This window comes from Carica papaya, chromosome 7 (genome assembly GCF_054855325.1).
Source record: "Carica papaya isolate Zhongbai chromosome 7, ASM5485532v1, whole genome shotgun sequence".
In the NCBI taxonomy this organism is placed as follows: domain Eukaryota; kingdom Viridiplantae; phylum Streptophyta; class Magnoliopsida; order Brassicales; family Caricaceae; genus Carica; species Carica papaya.
The window spans coordinates 22,080,557-22,102,012 of NC_142315.1; the positions used below are offsets into that span (position 1 = coordinate 22,080,557).

At 38.6% G+C, this 21,456-nt stretch overlaps 1 protein-coding gene and 1 long non-coding RNA gene across 2 annotated transcripts; one reads left to right on the top strand and one right to left on the bottom strand.

Moving 5' to 3' along the window:
• Positions 1-4,008: 4,008 nt before the first annotated feature.
• On the bottom strand, positions 4,009-5,307 carry LOC148253061 (uncharacterized). Its single transcript, XR_015813625.1, has 2 exons — positions 4,376-5,307; positions 4,009-4,305 (listed from the first exon to the last, which is right to left on the bottom strand). It is a non-coding gene; the product is annotated as an uncharacterized LOC148253061 (long non-coding RNA).
• Positions 5,308-15,840: 10,533 nt separating this feature from the next.
• Positions 15,841-19,709, top strand: LOC110818537 (FRIGIDA-like protein 4a). The gene is made up of 3 exons (XM_088208014.1): positions 15,841-16,824; positions 18,722-18,897; positions 19,008-19,709. Exons 1-3 carry the CDS (start codon positions 15,966-15,968, stop codon positions 19,578-19,580), a joined length of 1,608 nt encoding a protein of 535 aa, XP_088064140.1. The 5' UTR covers positions 15,841-15,965; the 3' UTR covers positions 19,581-19,709.
• The last annotated feature ends 1,747 nt before the right edge of the window (positions 19,710-21,456 follow it).

Sequence of the window (21,456 nt, forward strand, 5' to 3'; positions counted from 1 at the left end):
ATTAAATCCCAAAAATAATTTTACCCTATTTTGTCATTATTTTTATTTTTATTTTTATTAAATTAAATTAATTTAATTTAAACGCATAATTATTACAAAATAAATTAACCATTAAAATAAAATAAAATCCAAAAAAAAGATTCCAACACCCAAAAATAAAAAATTTATTTTTTTGGGTGTTACACCACACATAAGAAAAAAATGGGAGTTATTGGTTCTAGATGATAAAAAAAAATAATGTTCATGTATTCTATCTCACAATAGCATAGAGATGAAATGAAATCACTTAAATTTACATGTAATTTATAGAACGTTGTGCACATTTAAATATACATGAGTCAAAAACAACATATTTTATGGATTCATCATCATTAAGTTAACATGCAAAAAAAATCAACAAGCTTAATCCAGATTGGAGCATGATTATTACAAAGTCACAAGCAAACAATTAGGCTCTGATATCACTAGAGGTAATTAGGACTGACCGTAGTGCGGAAGCAATAGGACCAGATGCTCGCTTACTACTCGTAGAGAATGATTTTGCCTCGTTGAAACTCTTGATTGATTCTGTCTTCTCTTGGATGCTAGTAGAGTACCGAGTAATATTTACGCCTTAAAACCTAAGTTTATTGATCGCCTGACTTAACGTGAAAGATGAAAGGATAATATTTTTTTTACTTTGGTGCAACTTTTGAGTTGATAAACAGAAGCAATTTCCCCTCTTATAGGCTCACAAAGAGTCGTTATTTTACTGATGCACATTATTGAAAAATAGGGAGTTAAGTAATAAGTAGAACTGCCCATAACCTCCTTTGTGGTTATTGTGGGCGTTCCTAATATTATGCAATAGTGTGTTTAACTTAACTCATTCATTTTAATTCTGTTAACTAAACTTATTTTCCACCATCTTACTAATTAGTCAATTCAGCCTATCACCTAAACTCTTTATATTAATTAATTGTTTAAGGATATTTAAAATTTTGTTTAATTATCATATTTAAAATTTGTTTATTTGGTTTTTAGTTGTGTAGGTTTTAAAATTTTGATTATTTAATATGTTTTTTTTTATCTCCTAATTTTCCACTAATTCTTTTCGTGCAATGTTCCAATCAATTAATGTCTAAACTATTTAAACCATAATTCAATCATCATCTGTAACACCCACAATTTTTTTTTAATTATACAAAGGATAAATATAATTTTTATTATTTTATTTTATTTTATTGTATTTTATTTTATTTTGTTTGGGATAAAAATAAAATAAAATTAATGGAGGATTAAATTGAAAATAAATTTGGGAAAATTTGGAGAAAATTTGGGTTATGGGAGTATTTTTGAAAGAAAAATCGAAAAACAAGAGTCGAAACGCAATTTTGGGAAGTTTCGTCACATCAGACGCCCGGTCAGCAGCCCTGACCAACCAGGACGCGTCAAGTGGCAGAGACGCTCATGCGGGAGGCCACACGGGAGGCCATGTGGGCAATCCGCTTGCCCGTGATCGAACGGCTGAGGTCCGTTCCCTCGCGCACGGACAGCCTGGATGTGCTCCCTCCTAAACGCGATCGAATGGCCAGATTCAAACGCGATCGGACGGTCCAGAGTGAATCGTGATGGACGATCCAGAGTGAATCTGTATGGACGATCCAGAGTGAATCACGATGGACGGTCCATATCAAAAACGGATGGATATAAATAACCCTCATCTGCACTAAACCCTAACCCTAGCCGCTAGAACCCCTCGCCGGAGAAGACGACCCAGCCGCCAGGGAGCCGACCGCCGCCATATCGGAACCCTTTCTGACAGCCAAAAAAGTTAAAAAAAATTTTTTTGCACGAAATTCAATTTTAAGCACACTCATGGTCAAATCAGAGCAAAAAGACCAGTCAATTGGCTGAAAAACACCAGCGGTGCCGCCGTGGAGAATTTAACAAAATGCCTCCGATGAGGCCCTTCCCGATTCTCGTTTTGCGTAATTTTTCTACCATTGTGATCATTATTTTTTTCTCTACAGGTTGACCAAAGCAAAACACCCAATTGCAACGTGAGCCGGAGAAGCCGCCGTACTGGAGAGCCCCGCCATTAGTGAGTTTCAGTTTTTCGTATTTTTTGGGCCAACCGAGGCCCTTTAACACGTTTTTTCACAGGGATCGATGCAAAATTGACAAAAAACCGCTGATCTGAGGTAGATCGCCACCGCAGGCGGAGGTGCCGTCGCTGGAGCACGGTGGAGCTATCGTGTCGGAATTTCAAAATTTGCTGAGTATGCCCTGGGAATGATTTTGGGTTTATTTGGAATATTTGTAGGTACTATTAGAGCGTTTCAGTTCCCAGAGAAAATTTTCTGAAACCCAAGGACCGCCCATAGGCGCAGTAAACAGTTTAGCTTTTCTGGCTTCAAATCGAGTAAAGATCCCTTACCATATTCTCTATCATAGAACTAAAGTTTAAATAAATAATAATATGGTATTTTGTGCGATTTTAGTAAATATGCATAATTAATTACGGATTGCTAATGGAGCCGGAATAAAAAATTATCTACTGCTGTTGTTGATTGTTTTTTTATAGTTTACCTGCATGATGGTATCTTATTTTTTTATTTTATGGCTTTGAACGCATGTATGGTTTATTTTACTTATTTACTACTGAATCGGGAAAAAATGAAGTTTAAACGATAAAAAAATTTTGTGATTAAATGATTAGATGAAATGACAGTTTTACTGGATATCCTAGGAGATGGTGGACGGACCGGGTACATAGGGAACCCTACTGTAAACTTTGTCACATACTGGATGGGGGGTGGAGACTTGATAATTTGATGCTCATACCAGACGGAGTATGGGGACGGTCAGCTTCACCCTCATACAGGACAAGGTATTGAAGTTTGGTAAATTCGCGCTCATATCGGACAGGGTATGAGGATGACCCATAATTGAGAATGATAAATGAAAGGATTCACGTGTAGCGGGGGCATCCCTATGAACCCCCATGGATACCAGCAAACTGGTGAAAAGAGTGGTAGTTATTGTTGGGTTTATTGATAATGGATATGGATTTATAATATGTACCATGATAGCTGATCATGCATGAAATATTGGTATGTATGATATTATTGTTCTTACAGGTTGTTTTCATAAATTCCACTATGGCAAGTGAACGAGAAATGATTTTGTAATTGATAAATGAATTTGTTAAATTTAATACTCCATTAGTTGTTTTTAATTTTATACCAACTTTTACTTCTGTGTCGGTGATATAGTGTGATATCCTTACTGAGATAGTATAGCTCATCCTTTATTTAATTATTTCAGATCAAGAGGATCAGGTTCCAAAGCTCGAACTGCAAGAAGATTACGAGTAGATACTAGATATTTTCTATTTTTCATTTGTTTCCTTATTTCTTGTGTTTTTTTCAAAGAATAAATTCTGTAATACTGTTTAGTACTTTAAGTTATTGTATAAGGAATGTAAACCTTAACTTTTTATTTCGCTTCTGCACTTAAGTTATTATCTATTTCCTTTAGATATTTCAGGCGTCGTTACATCATCACCCATAAAACTTTTCAAACCCTAATTTCGTAAACAATTCAACATCATCAAATCACCCTATCACTTTCATCATCATTTTCACAATCAATCAATACAACAACATGCATAAATCAAACATAAAACAAACAATATGAATGAAATCCCATCTTTTACAATTTTTTAAATTATCAAAATTTGATCTTTAAGTTACCAATTCCATATTACTTAACTTCATTCAAACTCTCTTAAATTTTTTATTTTAGAAAATGTTTTTATTTTCGAAAACATGCACATGTGGTTTCGAGTTAACTACTAGATATATTTACCATCCTGAATGTTTAAGGCTCAATTTAAACTCTTCAAATGTTTTCTCTAAATCCATTTTCATCCTAAATAAAACTACACGTTTATTAGTAAAAAAAACTTAAATTGAAAATCTAATCTAAGAATACTAAGAGATTTACCTATCTTCATATTGGCGCTTTATATATCCTAAAACATGGAATTACCTGAAAGAAAGGAAGATCTTATCTCGATCAGTAAACAATCGAGATTTTAAATCTTCAAACATGCATACAGATCCAATTTCTTCCTAAAATACAAGTCCTAATTAATTCTAAATCTAAATTATTCAATTTACTTTAAATAATTTAAATATAAGTAAGTGAATATTAAATATGTGAAATCCTAAATTTTCATATTTAACTTGAACTGGGTTCGAATTTCTCAAAGGAAACACTCTCGGTACACTGTATGAGAGGGCTGGACTGGGCTTGAACCTGCATGCACAAACAAGTCCGATTAGAGACTGGTCAAGCTGATGGAAACCATAACAGAGAATGAACTTACCTCATGGTATCAACGCAGGCCCCAAGTTATGGCCTCCTTGTTCATCATGTATGGTGGATGAACCGGGTTTGAGACCTCGTGGCTATAGAGGGAGGCTCAAGTTGCAGTATGTAATCTTCTCTAATCTCAGTTATCGTCCACTTGTTTCTCTCATTCATAAGTAAAAATACATATGTTATTAACAACGAATAATAATCGAAAACGATACAAAACGAAAGGGGACTGATTTTACCACTGAACATGCGGTCCCCAGTCACCATGCACCACCACGTGCCACCATTGGAATAGCCATGTGTTGTCGCACACGCCACCTGCGCACCACCACTAGACTTGTCACACGTCGCTGCACATGGAGCTAAATATTCACATAAATCCAATCGAAAAAACTCCATATATCTAGCCCTTTTCCATCGTGCATAGATCTAACCACCATCACGCACAGTACCAACACTGTCGGAATTTTCTCCCCACTGCCATGTTACTGCATACACGAAATGGGCCTGTCTTCCTGTTGTAACATCGCATCTTCTTTCCCTAATAAATTGATGTCCCTCGATTTCTTTTCTGTTGGCATCACACGCCATATAGCTCTCATCTGGTCATAGTCGTCGCACGCCAAGCCTCGCGCCTCCCTTCTTCTTTTCCTTCTTTTACCCCTTGTTCTTCCTTTTTTCTTCTTTTTTTTTCTTCTTTGTTGTGTCTTTTTCTTCTGTGCGGTGGTTCTTTCTTTCATCCCGATCAATTACTGGTCCTTTCTCATCAAGTCGCGTCGATTCTTCTTCCATTAATGCACAAATCTCCCTTTTTTACTGCACACCATGCCCTCTTTTCTCTCTTCCGGTTGCCCTCTCCTCTCCCCTAGCTGTGATGACCCACTCGTTCTCTCTCTCTCTCTCTCTTTCCCTTTGCACCTCTATCTCTTCCCTCTCTCCCCTGATCGACTCCCCCCTTCCTCAGGAAACCCTAATCGGGTTTTCACTTATATCTTATTCCTTGGTAGTCCAATCTCCTTCAATCTCACTCGTTCATTTTCAGATCTCGCCATGTGTATGCACACATGACAGAGCGGCCTGGCCCACCTTGCCATTTCATTTGCTAAGGTGTCTAACACTTCTCAAATTTACATTTTAGCTTTATTTTTTGTATTTATTGTCATTTAGGTTTTTTTATTCACAAAATGTCACTAAAATTTAATTTTTTCTTCACTTAAGCCCCCAAAATCTTAATTTTTATAATTTTAGGTTTAATTTAAGGAATTCATAAAGTCGCGGGTGTTACATAAATAATTTATATAAATTAAAAAAATTAGTGGGACAATATTGGAACACCCACCGAAACCTTTTTTTTTCATTTTTTATTAATAAATATAATTATTTATTTATTTATTTATTTATTTTATTATATTTTATTTTAATTTAATGAAAAAAGGGGTAAAATTTATTAAGGATTAAATTGAAGATAATTTTTTTAAAAAAGGTGAAAAATTGGGTTCAGGAGGTATTTTTGAAAGAAAAATTGAAAACCGAGAGTCAAAACGCAATTTAAAAAAATTTTACCACGTTAGACGCCCGATCAGTACCCCGACCAATCAGGATGCACCAAGTGGTAGAGGCGCTTATGTGGGAGGCCACGCGGAGGAGAGCCACGCGGGCAATCCGCGTGCGCGTGATCGAATTGCCGAGGTCCATTCCCACGCGCACGGACGACCCAGAGTGAATCGCGTACGGACAGACCAGATTGGATCGCGAAGAATGGCCCAAATTCACTCCCTATTTAATCGTGATCAGACGGTCTAGATTAAACGCGATGGACGGTCCAGATCAAAAGCGGATATGTATAAATAACCCCATTTGCACCCAAACCCTAACCCTAGCCGCCAGAACCCCTCGCCGGAGAAGACAAACCAGTTGCCGGAAAGCTGACCGCCGCCATCCACCGCTACACCGGAACCTTTTCCGACCGCCAAAAACGGTAAAAAAATTTCTTTTTACACGAAATTCAATTTTAAACCCACCATGGCCAAATGGAAGTGAAAGAACTGACCAATTGGTCAGAAAACACAAACAAAGCCCGTGGGCTTTGCCTCGGAGAATTTCACAAACTGCCTGCGATGAAGCCTTTTTCGATTCCTGTTTCACGTAATTTTTCTACCGTTGTGATCACCATTTTCTTCTCTACAGGTTGACCGAAACAAAATACTCAATCGCAACATGAACCGAAGGAGCCACCGCACCGGAGAGCCCTGCCGCTAGTGAGTTTCAATTTTTCGTATTTTTTCGGTCCACCGAGGCCCTTCAGCGTGTGTGCTTGCTGGAATCGATGCAAAATCGGCCAAATTCGGCCAAAAATGGCCGACCCGAGATAGACCGTTGTCGCCGTGCCGGATTTTTAAAATTAGTCTAGCGAGCCCTGGGACTGATTTTTGGTTTATTTGAAACAATTGTAGGTACTATAAACGCATTTCAGTTCCTGAGAAAAAATTCAGGGAACCCAGGGACCTCCCGTATGCACAGTAAACCTTTTAGCTTTTCGGCGTCAAATCGAGTAAGGACCACTTATCCTATTCCCTATCATAAAATTGAAGTTTAAATAAATAATAATACAGTATTTTATAGAAATTAAATAGATGTGAATGACTAATTACGGATTACTAATAGAGCCCGAACTGGACATTGTTCCCCGTTGATTTATTTTATAGTCTAAAAATATGATAGTATCTGATTTATCTATTTTATGGTTTAAATACATGTATTACTGCCTTACCTGACCATTGTTTGATTTGAGATTTGAGATATGATTGCATTATCGGATGCATGTTTATTTGTTTATGTGATTATGTTTGATTTGGTAATGGAGACTAAAGGAAAACAGGAAAGGGGTGTCATCAAATAAACAGATGGAATGACAGTCTTACTAGATATCCTAGAAGATGGTGAACGGACCCAGTACATGGGGAACCCTACCGTGAACGTTGTCTCATATCGGACGAGGTACGGAGACTTGGGCATTTGGCGCTCATACCGGACGGGATATGGGACGGCCCGCTTTACCCTCATAGCGGATAGGGTATTGAGGTTTAATGTCTTGGCACTCATACCAGACGGGGTATGGGGACGGTCCTGTAATTGAGATTGTTAAAGGGAAGGGTTCACGTGTAGCGGGGACATTTTTATGAACCCCCACGGATACTAGTAGGCTGGTAAAATGAGAAACACTATGATTTGATTTATTGTTAATGGATGAATCTATGATATGTTCTATGTTGATGATTGTTCATAAAGTTATGATTTGTATGGTATTATTGTCTCAATAGGCTGTTTTCATAAATTGCACTATGGTAAGTGAACGGTAAATGATTTTATGATTGATAAACGAATTTGCTAAATTTAGTGCTCTATTAGTTGTTTTGATTTTATACTAACCTTTACTAATGTGCGGGTGATATAGTGTGATATCCTTACTAGGCTAGTGTAGCTCATCTTTTATTTAACTATTTCAGATTAAGAGGACCTGGTTCCAAAGCCCGATTCGCAGGAAGATTGCGAGTAGATGCTAGATACTTTCTATTTTCCATTACTTTTCTTATTTCTCGTTTTCCTTTCAAAGAATTCATTCCGTAATATTTGTTTAGTACTTTTAAGTTATTGTGTAAGGGATATAAATCTTAACATTTTATTTCGCTTTTGCACTTAAATTATTATATATTTTTTTTTATTTCTGGGGCTGTTACAGTTGGTATCAGAGCCGCGTTCCTCGAACCCATTCCTTACACAATGATACTTAGGGAAACACCAAACCAATGAATTATCACTCAACCCTTCCTTGTGAAATACAGGTACAGAGAGATAAGGAGAGGAAGACTCCCACTAAACTGAGTAGTCCGGGATGGTTCACTTAGGGAAGATGTTGACTGGATATTTGAGATGCTGGAGAGACTTATTGCTGCCCAGCAATGCCGATAGGAGAGGAGGAAGCTACCTGACCCACCCCCGCTGCTATAGGTTGAGCCACCACTGCAGCGAGAAGATCCCGAGCCACTCCGGTACGACCCTGCTCCTCCATAGTACCACTCAGCACCACCGCAGTATGATCCGATGCCCTAGCCACAGTACCGCCCAACACTACCACAGTACAATCTGGTGCCCCCACCGTATCAGTAAGTACCACCACAGGGCCCCTAATCTATCCTTAGTCTGGCCTAGTCCCTCCTCCACGGGACCCAGTTCTTCCCATGATTGACCCAGGCTATATAGAGATGTACAAGAGACTAAACCAATCTACTTTTGCAGGGGGATCCTCTTTTGAAGATGCCGAGTACTGGTTAATAGAGACAGAGAATGCCTTCAAGACCCTAGGGGTGACTCCCGAACATAAGGTCACCCTTGCTACCTACATGCTAGTGGGAGAAGCAGACCACTGGTGGAAGCTCATACAGACCACCCTGCTTGTTCTAGTTACTTAGGAACAGTTCCTAGCAGGCTTTCATGTAGAGTACCTTCCAGAGCATCTCTGACATCTGAAGGAGATGGAGTTTGTCCAGTTGGTCTAGGAGAACATGACTGTGTTAGAATATGCTCGCAAGTTCCTGGAGTTGGGCCGATACTCCCCTGAGACATTGTTGGACGAAGGCAGTAAGGCTAGGAGGTTCAAGTGGGGCCTTCGCCCAGAAATCAAACAGCATTAGTTTGTGCTAGAGCTCAAAACTTATTCGACAGTTCTGGCCAAGGCACAGCTAGTGGAGAGGAGCTTCCACACCCTCTCTCAGGCAGCAGGGAACCTCAGACCCTCAGCTCCACCCAGCAGACTAGTACCTACTACGCCTGTTCAACAGAACAAGAGGCTCATGCTAATGATCCAAGCTCCCCCTCAGGCTCCAGTGGCAGGACGTGGTAAGACTGTCAGCATTGGGGCAGGGATCACCGGGATCGACCTTACTACTGCCTCAACAACATCTGTCGCATATGTGGTAATGTCCAACATTATGCAAGAGAGTGCCCAAGGAACTAGAATCAGGACAGACCTCTTATCTAGGGCAGAGCTTACAATCTCACCCAGCAGGATACTGAAGCCAACCCGGACATGGTATAGGGTATGTACACTATCTATAACTATCTTGCTCCTATTTTAATTGACATTGGTGCATCGTATTCATTTGTTTCACCTGTTTTTGCATCAAAATTTAATGTATTACTTGATAAACTTGATTCTATGTTGTTTGTGTCTACAGTTGGGAGTATGACACTATTGGGAGAAGTTGTCTACAGGGTTTGTGTCATAGAGATAGCATATAGAAAATTGAGTGTGGACCTAATAGAATTAGACACGGAGAATTTTGATGTAATTTTAAAAATGAATTGGCTAGCGGTGTATCACACCACCGTAGATTGTTTTAGCAAAAAAGTTGTATTCAATCCTCCTAATGAGGAGCCATTTATAAATTAATAAAATCATTTAGCACTTATTCCTTCATAGTAAATTTTTTTATTCGTCGAGTACTTTAACCCTACTGTTTTCTCTAACTAGACAAACCTAAGAAAGAGAATTGTATTCAAGATATTCTGGTAGTCCGAGACTTTTCAAATGTATTTTTATATGAACTACTCGTACTACCAGTGGATAGAGAAGTCGAATTCACTAAAGACCTCCAGCCAGACACCCAGCCTATTTCGGTTGCTCGTTACGGCATGAGCCATGTTGAGATGGAGGAACTGAGGAAACAGATCACCGAATTGCAGGACAGTGATTTTATCAGACATAGTGTGTCCCCTTGGGGTGCCAGAGTCACTTTTGCCAGAAAGGAAGATAGGACATTGAGGTTATGTATTGGTTACAGATGGTTGAACAGAGTCACAATCAAGAACAAGTATCCTCTTCCCAAGATTGATGACCTCTTCGATCAATTACAGGGTGTGCAGGTCTTCTACAAAATAGACCTGCATTCAGGTTACCATTACGTGAAAATCAGGACAGAAGACATCCCCAAGATAGCCTTTCGAACTAGGTACGAACACTATGAGCTCCTGGTCATGCCATTTGAGCTAACCAACACCCCAACCATCTTCATGGATTTGATGAACAGGGTCTTCAGAATATTCTTGATAAATTTGTTATTGTATTCATCAATGACATCCTGGTTTATTAAAAAAGCAGAGAAGAACATACTCATCTAGTTCAGGTTTTGCAGGTTTTCAGAGAAAAGAAGCTGTATGCAAAGTTGAGTAAGTGTGGATTTTGGCTTGAGCAGACCACCTTCCTAGGACACATCATATCAAAGGATGGAGTGTCAGTGAACCTTGAAAAGGTTGAAGCAGCGCTCAGCTGGGAGAAATTAACATCAGTTAAGGAGATCCGTAGCTTTCTGGGAATTGCGGGCTATTACTGCAGGTTTGTGAAAGAGTTTTCTAGTCTAGCTGCTCCCCTGACCCGACTCACAAATAAGAATGTCAAGTTTAAGTGGAATTAGGACTGTGAAAGAAATTTTGCAGAACTAAAAAAACGAATGACTACTGCACCTGTGTTGCCTTATCGAGTGGATCAGGGGGATATACAGTTTACAATTATGCCTCCTATCTAAGCCTGGGTTATGTTTTAATGCAGCATGGGAAGGTCATAGGCCTATGGGTGCAGACAGTTGAAGAGTCATGAGAAAAACTATCCCACCCATGACTTAGAGCTTGTCACAATCATACACACCTTGAAAACTTAGCGCCATTATTTATATGAAGAGACCTTTCATATCTAAACCGATCACAAGAGTTTGAAACACATATTCACTCAAAATGATCTCAACATGCGTTAAAGAAGGTGGATAAAATTTTTTAAGGACTATGATTGTGACATCTTGTATCACCCGAGTAATAGCAACGTGGTAGCCGATGCACTCAGCAGAAAAAGTGCAGGTACATTAGACCATTTGATAGTTTCAGAATGTAGGCAGATTGGGGGCTACACAATAGTTATAACTTCAGGACTTGAGAAAAGTCACATGTTTAGATCATCTGACCATTCAGCCTGAATTAATCCAGAGAATAAGGGAAGCTCAGTTCGCCGATTCCACCCTAGTAGCCCTCAAGAAAAATACAGAATAGGGAGTTAGCTCAGAATTTCGAGTCTTAGCCGATGGGTTGCTCAGATTCCAGGACATGGTGTGTGTTTCAGATGACATTGAGTTAAAGAGAGACATCATGACAGAAGCCCATAGCTCAAAGTTTGTCATGCATCTCGGAAGCACTAAAATGTACTAAAGTATGCGACTCCGATTTTGGTGGAATGGGATGAAAAGAGATATAGCTGACTTTGTTTCTAAATATTTGGTATGTCAGCAGGTTAAGGCAGAGCATCAATACCCAGGCGGGCTACTTTAGCCATTACTGATCCCAGAATGGAAGTGGGAACATATCACCATGGACTTCGTGATAAGATTACCTAAGACAAGCTCAGGACATGATGCCATATGAGTAATTATTGATCAGCTTATCAAGTCTTCCCACTTCTTGGCTATCAGGATGACCGATCCCTTGGACAAGTTAGCAAGAATATATATCTGAAAAATAGTCAGATTGCATGAAGTGCTAGTGGCAGTAGTGTCCGACAGGGATCCCAGGTTTTCTTATCAGTTTTGGAATAGTTTTCAGTAAGCCATGCGAATGAAGCTGTCCCTTCGTACTGCATTCCACCCTCAGACCGATGGACAATTAGAAAGGACAATTCGTACACTTGAGGATATGCTCTGAGCTTGTGCCCTTGACTCCGGGGGCCATTGGGATAACCATCTACCCTTAATAGAGTTCGCCTACAACAACAGCTACTAAGCGAGTATTGACATGGCTCCGTATGAGGCGTTATATGGGCGCCCATGCAGATCGCCGATTTGTTGGGAAGAAGTGGGTGATAGAAAACTATTCGACCCAGATCTGATAGAGCAAACTACATCCAAAATAGTTAAGATCATGAAGAACATTCAGACAACTCAAAGCAGACAGAAGAGTTATGCGGACACTCGGATGAGAGATTTAGAATTGGAGAAAGGCGATCGGGTGTTCCTTAAGGTCGCTCTTTTCAAGAGAATCAGTAGGTTCGGCAGGCGGGGGAAATTGAACCCCCGATTTATTGGACCATTTGAAGTCTTAGACAGAATTGGTACCACCGCCTACAGACTAGTACTACTTCCAGAACTTCTCAATGTCCACAATGTGTTTCATGTGTCCATGCTACGCAAGTACAACCTAGACCCCTCTCATGTCTTGGCCCACAAGCCTCTTCCACTTCAGGATGATCTATCCTACGAGGAAGTACCGGTCGACATTGTGGATTGAAAGAGCATATTACTCTGCAACCAGAAAATTTCCTTTGTAAAGGTCATATAGCAGAACCACACACCGAGGGAGGTTATATGAGAACTAGAATTAGATTTTAGAGTCCAGTATCATCGGTTGTTCGATTGAGGGTGAGAGATAAATTTGAAGGACCAAATTTCTTCTAAATGGGGGAAAGTTGTAACACCCACCAAAACCTTTTTTTTTTAATTTTTTATTAATAAATATAATTATTTATTTATTTAATTTAATTTATTATATTTTATTTTATTTTATTTTAATTTAATGAAAAAAAGGTAAAATTTATTAAGGATTAAATTGAAAATAATTTTGGAAAAATTGGGTTCGAGGGGTATTTTTGAAAGAAGAATCATAAACTAGGGGGTCAAAATATAATTTAAAAAAATTTTGCCACGTTAGACGCCCGGTCAGCAGCCCCGACCAACTAGGATGCGCTAAGTGGCAGAGGCACTGATGCGAGAGAAATGCGCGCGATCCAACGGCTGAGGTCCGTTCTTGCACGCACGGACGGCGATGAACGACCCATATTCACTTCCTATTTAATCGCGATCGGACGGTCCAGATCAAATACGATGGACGGTCCAGATCAAAAGTGGAAGGGGGTAAATAACCACATCCGTACCCAAACCCAAACCCTAGCCACCAGAACCCCTCACGGGAGAAGATAACCCAACCGCTGGGGAGCCGACCACCGCCACCCGCCGCCGCACCGGAACCCTTTTCGACTGCCAAAAAAGGCAAAACTTTCTCTTTTTGCACGAAATTCAATTTTAAACCCACCCATAGTCAAATCAGAGTGAAAAAACCGGCCAATTGGCTGAAAAACACCGACGATGCCTGACGGCGCTGCCGCGAGAAATTTCACAAACTGCCTCCGATGAGGCCCTTTTTTATTCTCGTTTCACGTAATTTTTCCACCGTTGTGATCACCATCTTTTTATCTACAGGTTGACCCAAGCGCAACACCCAACTGCAACGTGAGCCGAAGGAGCCGCCGCACTAGAGAGACTCGCCGCTGGTGAGTTTCAGTTTTTCGTATTTTTTCGACCCACCGAGGCCTTTTAGCGTGTGTGCTAACAGGAATCGATGCAAAATCGGTCAAATTCGGTCAAAAACGACCGACCCAAGGCGGACCGCCGTCGGTCGTCGGAGCACGGCGAAGCTGCAATGCCAGATTTCTGAAATTGGCCGAGTGGGCTCTGTGAGTGATTTTGGGTTTATTTGGAACATTTGTAGGTACTATAAGAGCGTTTCAGTTCCACGAGAAAATTTCAGAGAACCCAGGGACCGCCCGTAGGCGTAGTAAACCGTTTAGCTTTTCGACATCAAATCGAGTAAGGACCCCTCACCCTATTCCCTATTCCTTATTATAGAATTGAAATTTAAATAAATAATAATATGATATTTTGTACAAATTAAATAGATGTGCATGACTAATTACGGATTGCTAATGGAGGCTGAACCGGACATTGTTTTCTATTAATTTATTTTACTGTCTAAAAGAATGATAGTATCTGATTTATCTATTTTATGGTTTAAATGCACGTATTATTGTCTTACCTGACCATTGTTTGATTTGGAATTTGAGATATAATTGCATTACCGGATGCATGTTTATTTGTTTATGTGATTATGTTTGATTTGATAATAGAGACTAAAGGAAAACAGGAAAAGGGTGTCATCAAATAAACAGATGGAATGACAGTCTTACTAGATATCCTGAAAAATGGTGGACGAACCGGGTATATGGGGAACCCTACCGTGAACGTTGTCTCATACCGGATGGGGTATGACGACTTGGTGATTCAGCGCTCATACTGAACGGAGTATAGGGACAACCCGCTTCACCCTCATACCGGACGGAGTATTGAAGTTTAATGTCTTGGCGCTCATACCGGACAAGGTATGAGTTTACCTTTTTTTTTTTCCCGATCATTCCATCATTGGGCCTGATAACAAAATTTCTACACAATCGTGCCCACTATTTGAGTTTTTTCCCCCATTTATCAACTTTATAAGAGTAGAAAAGATTAGATAACTGAATTTTTCTATAAATTTACAGTTATAATAGTTAAAACAATAATATAATATAGTAATCATTAATGGGATAAAAAAGATAACACTGTAAATTACAATAGCAAGTAATTATAAGAATAATAATTATATTAATAAAACATAATTTATAATAATAATAAAATATAACTACATGCAGTAGTTTAATAATATAAATAATAATAATATAAATTATTAATATTTAAAATATTCAGATGTAAAACGACAAGTTTTATGAAGTATATACATTAATTAACCATTTGATAACTAAAATAGTAATAAATTATTTAATTAGCCTCTTGATTGTTTGTCAAGTGATGTACTTTTTATTTTTTTTAAGTAAAACTTAAATTTAGTAGAAATAATTTTAAAGGGATAATTCATTAAATCAACTGAATAATTAAAACATAATAAATAAAATATATACATTATATTACATATAATTGTTAATTTAATAGTTAGACTATCAATTATCTAACAGTTTAGTTTTAATTTTTTTAAAAGAATTGATTCATAAAGTCACAAAATCATTTAAAAACATGATCCTTAATTAAAAAAAAAACAAAATATTAGTATAACAAAAAAATATATCAATTTTTTTATAAATAAATAAAAAATTAGGATAAATTATTAAATTATATAAAGTTTAACATTTGTTATAATTTAATCTCTGATTTTTTTTATAATTTAGTTTATGATATTTTTTATTTGTTTAAAATATTTAATTTTTTTCTATCTTTTTGTAGAAAAAAAATTAAAACAGTTAGAAAATATTTAAATATTTTAAAAAATAATTAGAAATAATAATAGTTTTTTACTATTATTAATTTAATGAATAAATGAAAGTCATAAAAAAATTAACCGAAACAATTATATAACTTTACCAAATTTTTAAAAAAAGAAAAAAAAATTGAAGCTCAATTATCACCTAGTTTGCTCTTATTCATAGCTGAAAATCTGGAATTCTCAGGTATATGAAACGACGACGTTGCATGCCCATTTACCCCATTTTCTGCGAGATTGGCATTCCGATATTTTGCTCAGAATCCGTAACTGATGTTAACATCAGAAGGCCGCATCTTCTCCCTTCTTGTACCTAGGTTTTGGAATACCTCTCTTACGTCACCAGACTCGATACTCGACATCGTTTAGCTGAGCCTTTCCCCACGCGCCCCCCCCTCCCCCCCCCCGGGCGTCAAGCAATGGCGACGGAACTGGCAACGTCTAACGCAGATAGGGTGCAGAAGTTTTTCGAGGACCTGGAGACCCAAAAAGACATGCTGGCCTCTTGCACCCAGCTATTCAAGAGCCTATCTGATCACTTCGCTTCTCTACAGGACTCCCTCTCCCAGAAAACCCAAGCCTTCGAATCTAAGTTCCAATCCCTCCAATCCCGTTCCCAACAGACCCTTGACTCCCTCTCATTCCGTGAGAACTCCATACCCGAGCGCGAGTCCGCCGCAGCCGCGCGCGTCGAGGAGCAGAAGGAATCCGGGCTCGCCGAGTTCCAGAACCCCGACAGACAAGGAGGAGACATATTGGAATCTCTCAAATCCCTGTGCCGGAGGATGGACGCCTCCGGACTGCTGAAATTCATCGTTGCGAAGAGGAAAGAGTCGGTTGCTTTGCGAGCCGAGATATCGGGTGCAATAATGGAGGCGGTGGATCCGCCAAAGTTGGTCCTGGACGCCGTGGAGGAGTTCCTCTCACAGAAGATCGGAAAAGGTGGTGTCACGGATAAGAGGTGGGCGTGCGGGATGCTGGTTCAGGCGCTCTTACCGGAGGCCGACTTGGCAGAGAACAAAATGCCACGATTCGCCCGGAGCTTGGTAGAGAGAGCCAGAGGCATCTCGCAAACCTGGAAAGCTCAGTTCGATGGTGAATTGCAGAGCGGGGCTATGGGCCCCGCTGAGGCCGTTATGTTCTTGCAGTTGGTGTTGGGGTTCGGTTTGAAAGAGGAGTTTGATGATGAATTTCTGAAGAAGTTGGTGTTGGATTTTGCTTCCAGGAGAGATATGGCAAAGCTGGCATCTGCACTGGGTTTTGGCAACCAAATGGGAGGTTCGTGTTTCTCCAACTTCATATTGCTTCTTATTAGTATGCAATATCAACTCGTCTCTGTTATATTGCTTGTGGGGCATTGCTATCATTGAGACTAGGTACTTGAGTTTCAGCTCTTTTTTTTTTTCTAATTAGGATTAACTTGTGCTTTTTCTTGTTCTGCATCTTGTGATTTGGTAAAGTATGGCTGCTACAAATTATTTCGTAGTTATAATATGGTTAGAAATGTATATCCATGAATGCCACAATCGGAACCATAGATAAGCTGTAGTCATTAATGTAGAGGATAGTCCAAATCTTAGGCGGTCCTATTTTGTGGTTAAAAAAACTCTTCCATGGTTCTTATGATGGGATGCCAGTTGGACAATGTGTTATACAAATTTGTTTTTCCTTCGAAATCATCTCAGAGAACTGAGAAAAAAAATACAACCAGTGCAATTTATTTCTTCTCAAGACATTGGTAGTCCACAATAAAGTATACATGCCACGCATTAGTCTGAGGTATTAGTAGTCGTAGTTCACATCATTCCACATACGTTCAGTTTGAGCTTCGAAGTTCTAAAATTTTAGTGATGAAATACCCTTTTTTCTAATGTTTTTACGGAAATAGACTTCATTTGTCAATTAAGAACTTGATGCGTAACTGACCTTAGACTGGTGATGCCAGACACCTTTTCAACCGTCAAAATATGTTTATAATTGGTGACAGGGAGTGTAAGTACGGTGTAGAAGGATTTTATGAATTAAGAAGGCTTTAAGATAGTGGTAGAAAACAATGGAAGGAAAACCGGAGTAATTTTCTCAATAATTTGCCTAGTGGCTGGCCAAGCTATAGAAGAGCTGAGGTGAATATAGATATCTAAACAAAGCTACAAATTGTTGGTAATATACCATATCTACTGGGAATTGAATCCATTTTTCTAAAGAAACTGGAAATTGAATACTCAAGTGCCAAGATCCTAACAGACAGAATTTATTTTTTAGAGAACATGGTGTCTTAACCAGTAGTTAAAACCATATTGACCATGTTGTAGATGGTAATATGTAAAGCTAGCAAAATGTGCTCTTTTTACCGAGTAATTGAAACAACAAAGATGAAGAGGTCTTGGCATTTGGCTTCTGAGGATCCTCTTGCATGATGTTGCTAGGGAATCAGCAAGAGCTTTATTCTTTCTGTACAGGTTGATAGAATGAACTTCTGTTTGATGCTTTTACCTGCTGACTAGTTCTTGCAGTTATATGAAACTGATTATTTGTAAGTCACTCTATTAAGTGAAAGGTTACGCACTTTGTTGCAGCTTTCAAGTACAAATCTCCTTATTTTTTATCTTTTGTGGCATGGAAAGTTTTTAATCAATTATTGTTTGGGGATGGAGCTCTTATAGGGCATTGGTTGTTTTTGGTTTGGGAAATGCGATAAGTCTTTTTTATTAACTTTATGTTTGCATTGAGGGAAGTTAAAAGGAAATTAAAAAAATATAGAAATTAGTAAAAAGAAATAAAAGGGGGGTGAGCATCTATTGATTATCGTAATAATATGATATAGATAGATAAGAACATTGTTTGCTGTTGCAAGTGCGACTTTCCGGGGTGCAAAGGATTTCTTTCTTTCATTTCTCCTCTGGCATGTAAAACATATTTACTAATCGTGAAGTATGATGACTAGCAATCATATCATGTGTTAGTTTCGCAATCTTTTTCCTTGTATGTTGATGGGTTTAATTCAGTTCTCTTAAGCTTTCTTGTGCTGCCCTTTTTTTCTCCTCTTCTGAAGATTCTTTAGCATAGCATAATATAAAATATTAGGAACAACAAAAAGGTTTTTGAGCATGTGTCTAAGTATCATGGAGTTGACTTGATGGCAAACAATTGACAGAGGAATTTTGGTTGTATTCAGATATTATCGAGGAATTAATAAAGAATGGCAAGGAAATTGAGGCCATATACTTTGCTTCTGAGTCTGGTTTAACTGAAAGATTTTCCCCGATTTCTCTGCTAAAATCATATCTCCGCAACTCCAAAAAGAATGCTTCCACTATTCTTAAAAACGGGAGTTATAGTGCCCGTGCAACGGTATGTATAAATTTTACTGAGTCTTCTAGTGCTCCTGCAATATCTCAGTCACCCACGAATGACTTTGCACCTGTCTGCAATATGCTGATTGAAGTCAGTCAATCTTTCAGGAGGAGTCAAATGCCGCAGAGTTGAATTCTATTAGAGCCATCATCAAATGTGTAGAAGATCACCGACTCGAGCCAGAGTTCTCTCTTGATAGTTTACGCAAACGAGCTAGTCAGCTGGAGACAGCTAAAGCAGAAAAGAAAAAGAGTTCAGCATCCACCACCAAGCCTCAAAACAAACGAAGCCATGGTGCTGTTGTTGGCCGAAGCGGTGGACCTCTTTTCCGTCCTGCCAAAGCTGCTAAGTTTTCAAATGCTTATCCGTCTTTTGCTCGCAGAAATGCAGGTCCACCCATGCAGCATGGGCCTGCCGGGAGATACGCGGCACCATATACCTATCCTGGCCAGAGTGTATATGAAGGTGCAAGTACCTATGCATCCACATATGGTGGGACCCCCTCACAAAGTCCTGCTGCAATTTCTCAACAACATTACTCGGTACCTGTTGAAAATGTGAGCACAACTGCCCCTGGGTACCGGGTTGGTGGTTCTTATGGCGGCCAAGCTAGCTATGGTTCGTATGATTATGGCTCTGCCGCTCCAGCCACCTACCAACCACCACCATATGGTCAATAGTGAGGAGATTTTCTGGGCCGGATAAGGAAACGCTACCCTTGACTTTGCCCCCTCTCCCACCTCATTTCTTGCGGTTGAAACTGGAAACTAATAGGATTTCCGTATGGATGTACCCTGAAAGATCGAAAATGGATTGCTTTCTCCGGAGAGATTATTAAGTGCTTCAGGAGCAGAAGCAATTCTTTTAAGATAAATGTAGGATCGGCTTGGTTGACTCAGACTTGGGCTATGTTTGGGAAGGTTGATGTAGTGAGAGGTCATTTACTCTAATCTACTATATAAATTTAACAAAATATATCTTTTTTTCTTTTTTCTCTCTCAATATTGTCTATTTCCTGTTCTATTTCTGGAAAGCATTCGGACAACTTTTAAAGCCGGTTTGTTTCCAGAAACCAGCCATTCACAAATATACCTGCCTTTATTTTACATTTCCATTATTACTGCTGTTTTGGAATAGCCCCAAAAACTTCCTTCGGAATTTTGACTTCTTGTCTTTGACTATTTGAACAGGAAGTTGTAAATCTGTTGTCCTGATTTGTTTGAAATTCAGGCCATGTCGAAAGTTTGGAAAGATTGGGTCCTTGTTTTAATTGGAACCCGTGTATAAATTTTCATAAAAATTTCATTTGTGTTATCATGTCTCCGGCGGAGCTGCATAAAACACCTATTGCGTCTGCTGACTAGTTTTTTTTTTTAAAAAAAAAAACGATTTGCATATAAATTTAGAAAAATAAAATAAAAGTAATACAGTCTTGTTATGATCACATAGTAATTTACGACTTTTATGAATTAAATAGTAATTTGATCTCTAAATTATTAATTTTTGTCTCAATTTTATATCAAATTATTTCTGTATTTTGTTTTTTTTTTTTTTTAATTTCTGATTTAGCTTCTTTTATTATTAACACCGTAAATTAATTGATTTATATGCTGAGTGAATATTATGTCAAATATTACATGATAATTAAAAAATTATTGTGAATTAATTCAAATCAGTTTACAAATAAATAAATAACTGACAATATATTGCAAAAACCCTAAATCATTCTAACTACATTCCTCAATCTTAGCTTCTCATCCGAGGTGCAACTCATTCTCTTTAACCCTATTCATGGCGTTTTCAAAACTCCGCGTTCTCACATAGTCATCATACACAAGACATAATCTGTCAGTTGTACATAAGCCCTTAAAACTCATCACGTTCCTATGGTTCAAGCTTGCAAGAACCTCAGACTCTGGTTGTATACGTCTCTATGCTGACTTGATGTGCCATAGGGTTCTGGCTTGTTAATAGCCCATTGTCAACCATTATGGTGTAATAATTTCCATTTGGGCTGGATCCTAGTAAGTTGAGAGAGCCTATTGAAGGGGGACCCAATAAAGGAAACGAACTAAGAAAGCAAAGAGAAATGCTCCAACGAATCCAGTTAAAACCCCGTAGAACAACAATGGAGTGTTACGCAAGTCCTTGGATTGCAGTTGGCATATGTGTGGGGATAGTAAAGAACGAAGAGGAAAAGGAAGGAGAGAATGCACATTCCTCCTCTCCATTGATCATGAAAAATCCCACACTCCTTCCCAAATCTTTTATTTTTCTGCCATAAAACGTAGGATTGGATTGTGTCTTATAATTTTAATTATATCAAAGGCTACGAAATTTCACAATTCCCGACTTACCAATCGTTCTGACATGTTTCACAAATGAAGACTATCATCAACAAATACCTACTCTTTTTTTAGTCTGATAAATTTTTATTAACGTTTAAATTACACTTGTTATAATAATTAATATAAGACAGGAAGAAAACTATTTTGCTTCCCAATGAGGAAGGAAGGAAGGAAGAGTATTATTTGCTAGACCGCAGCTGTCCCGAAG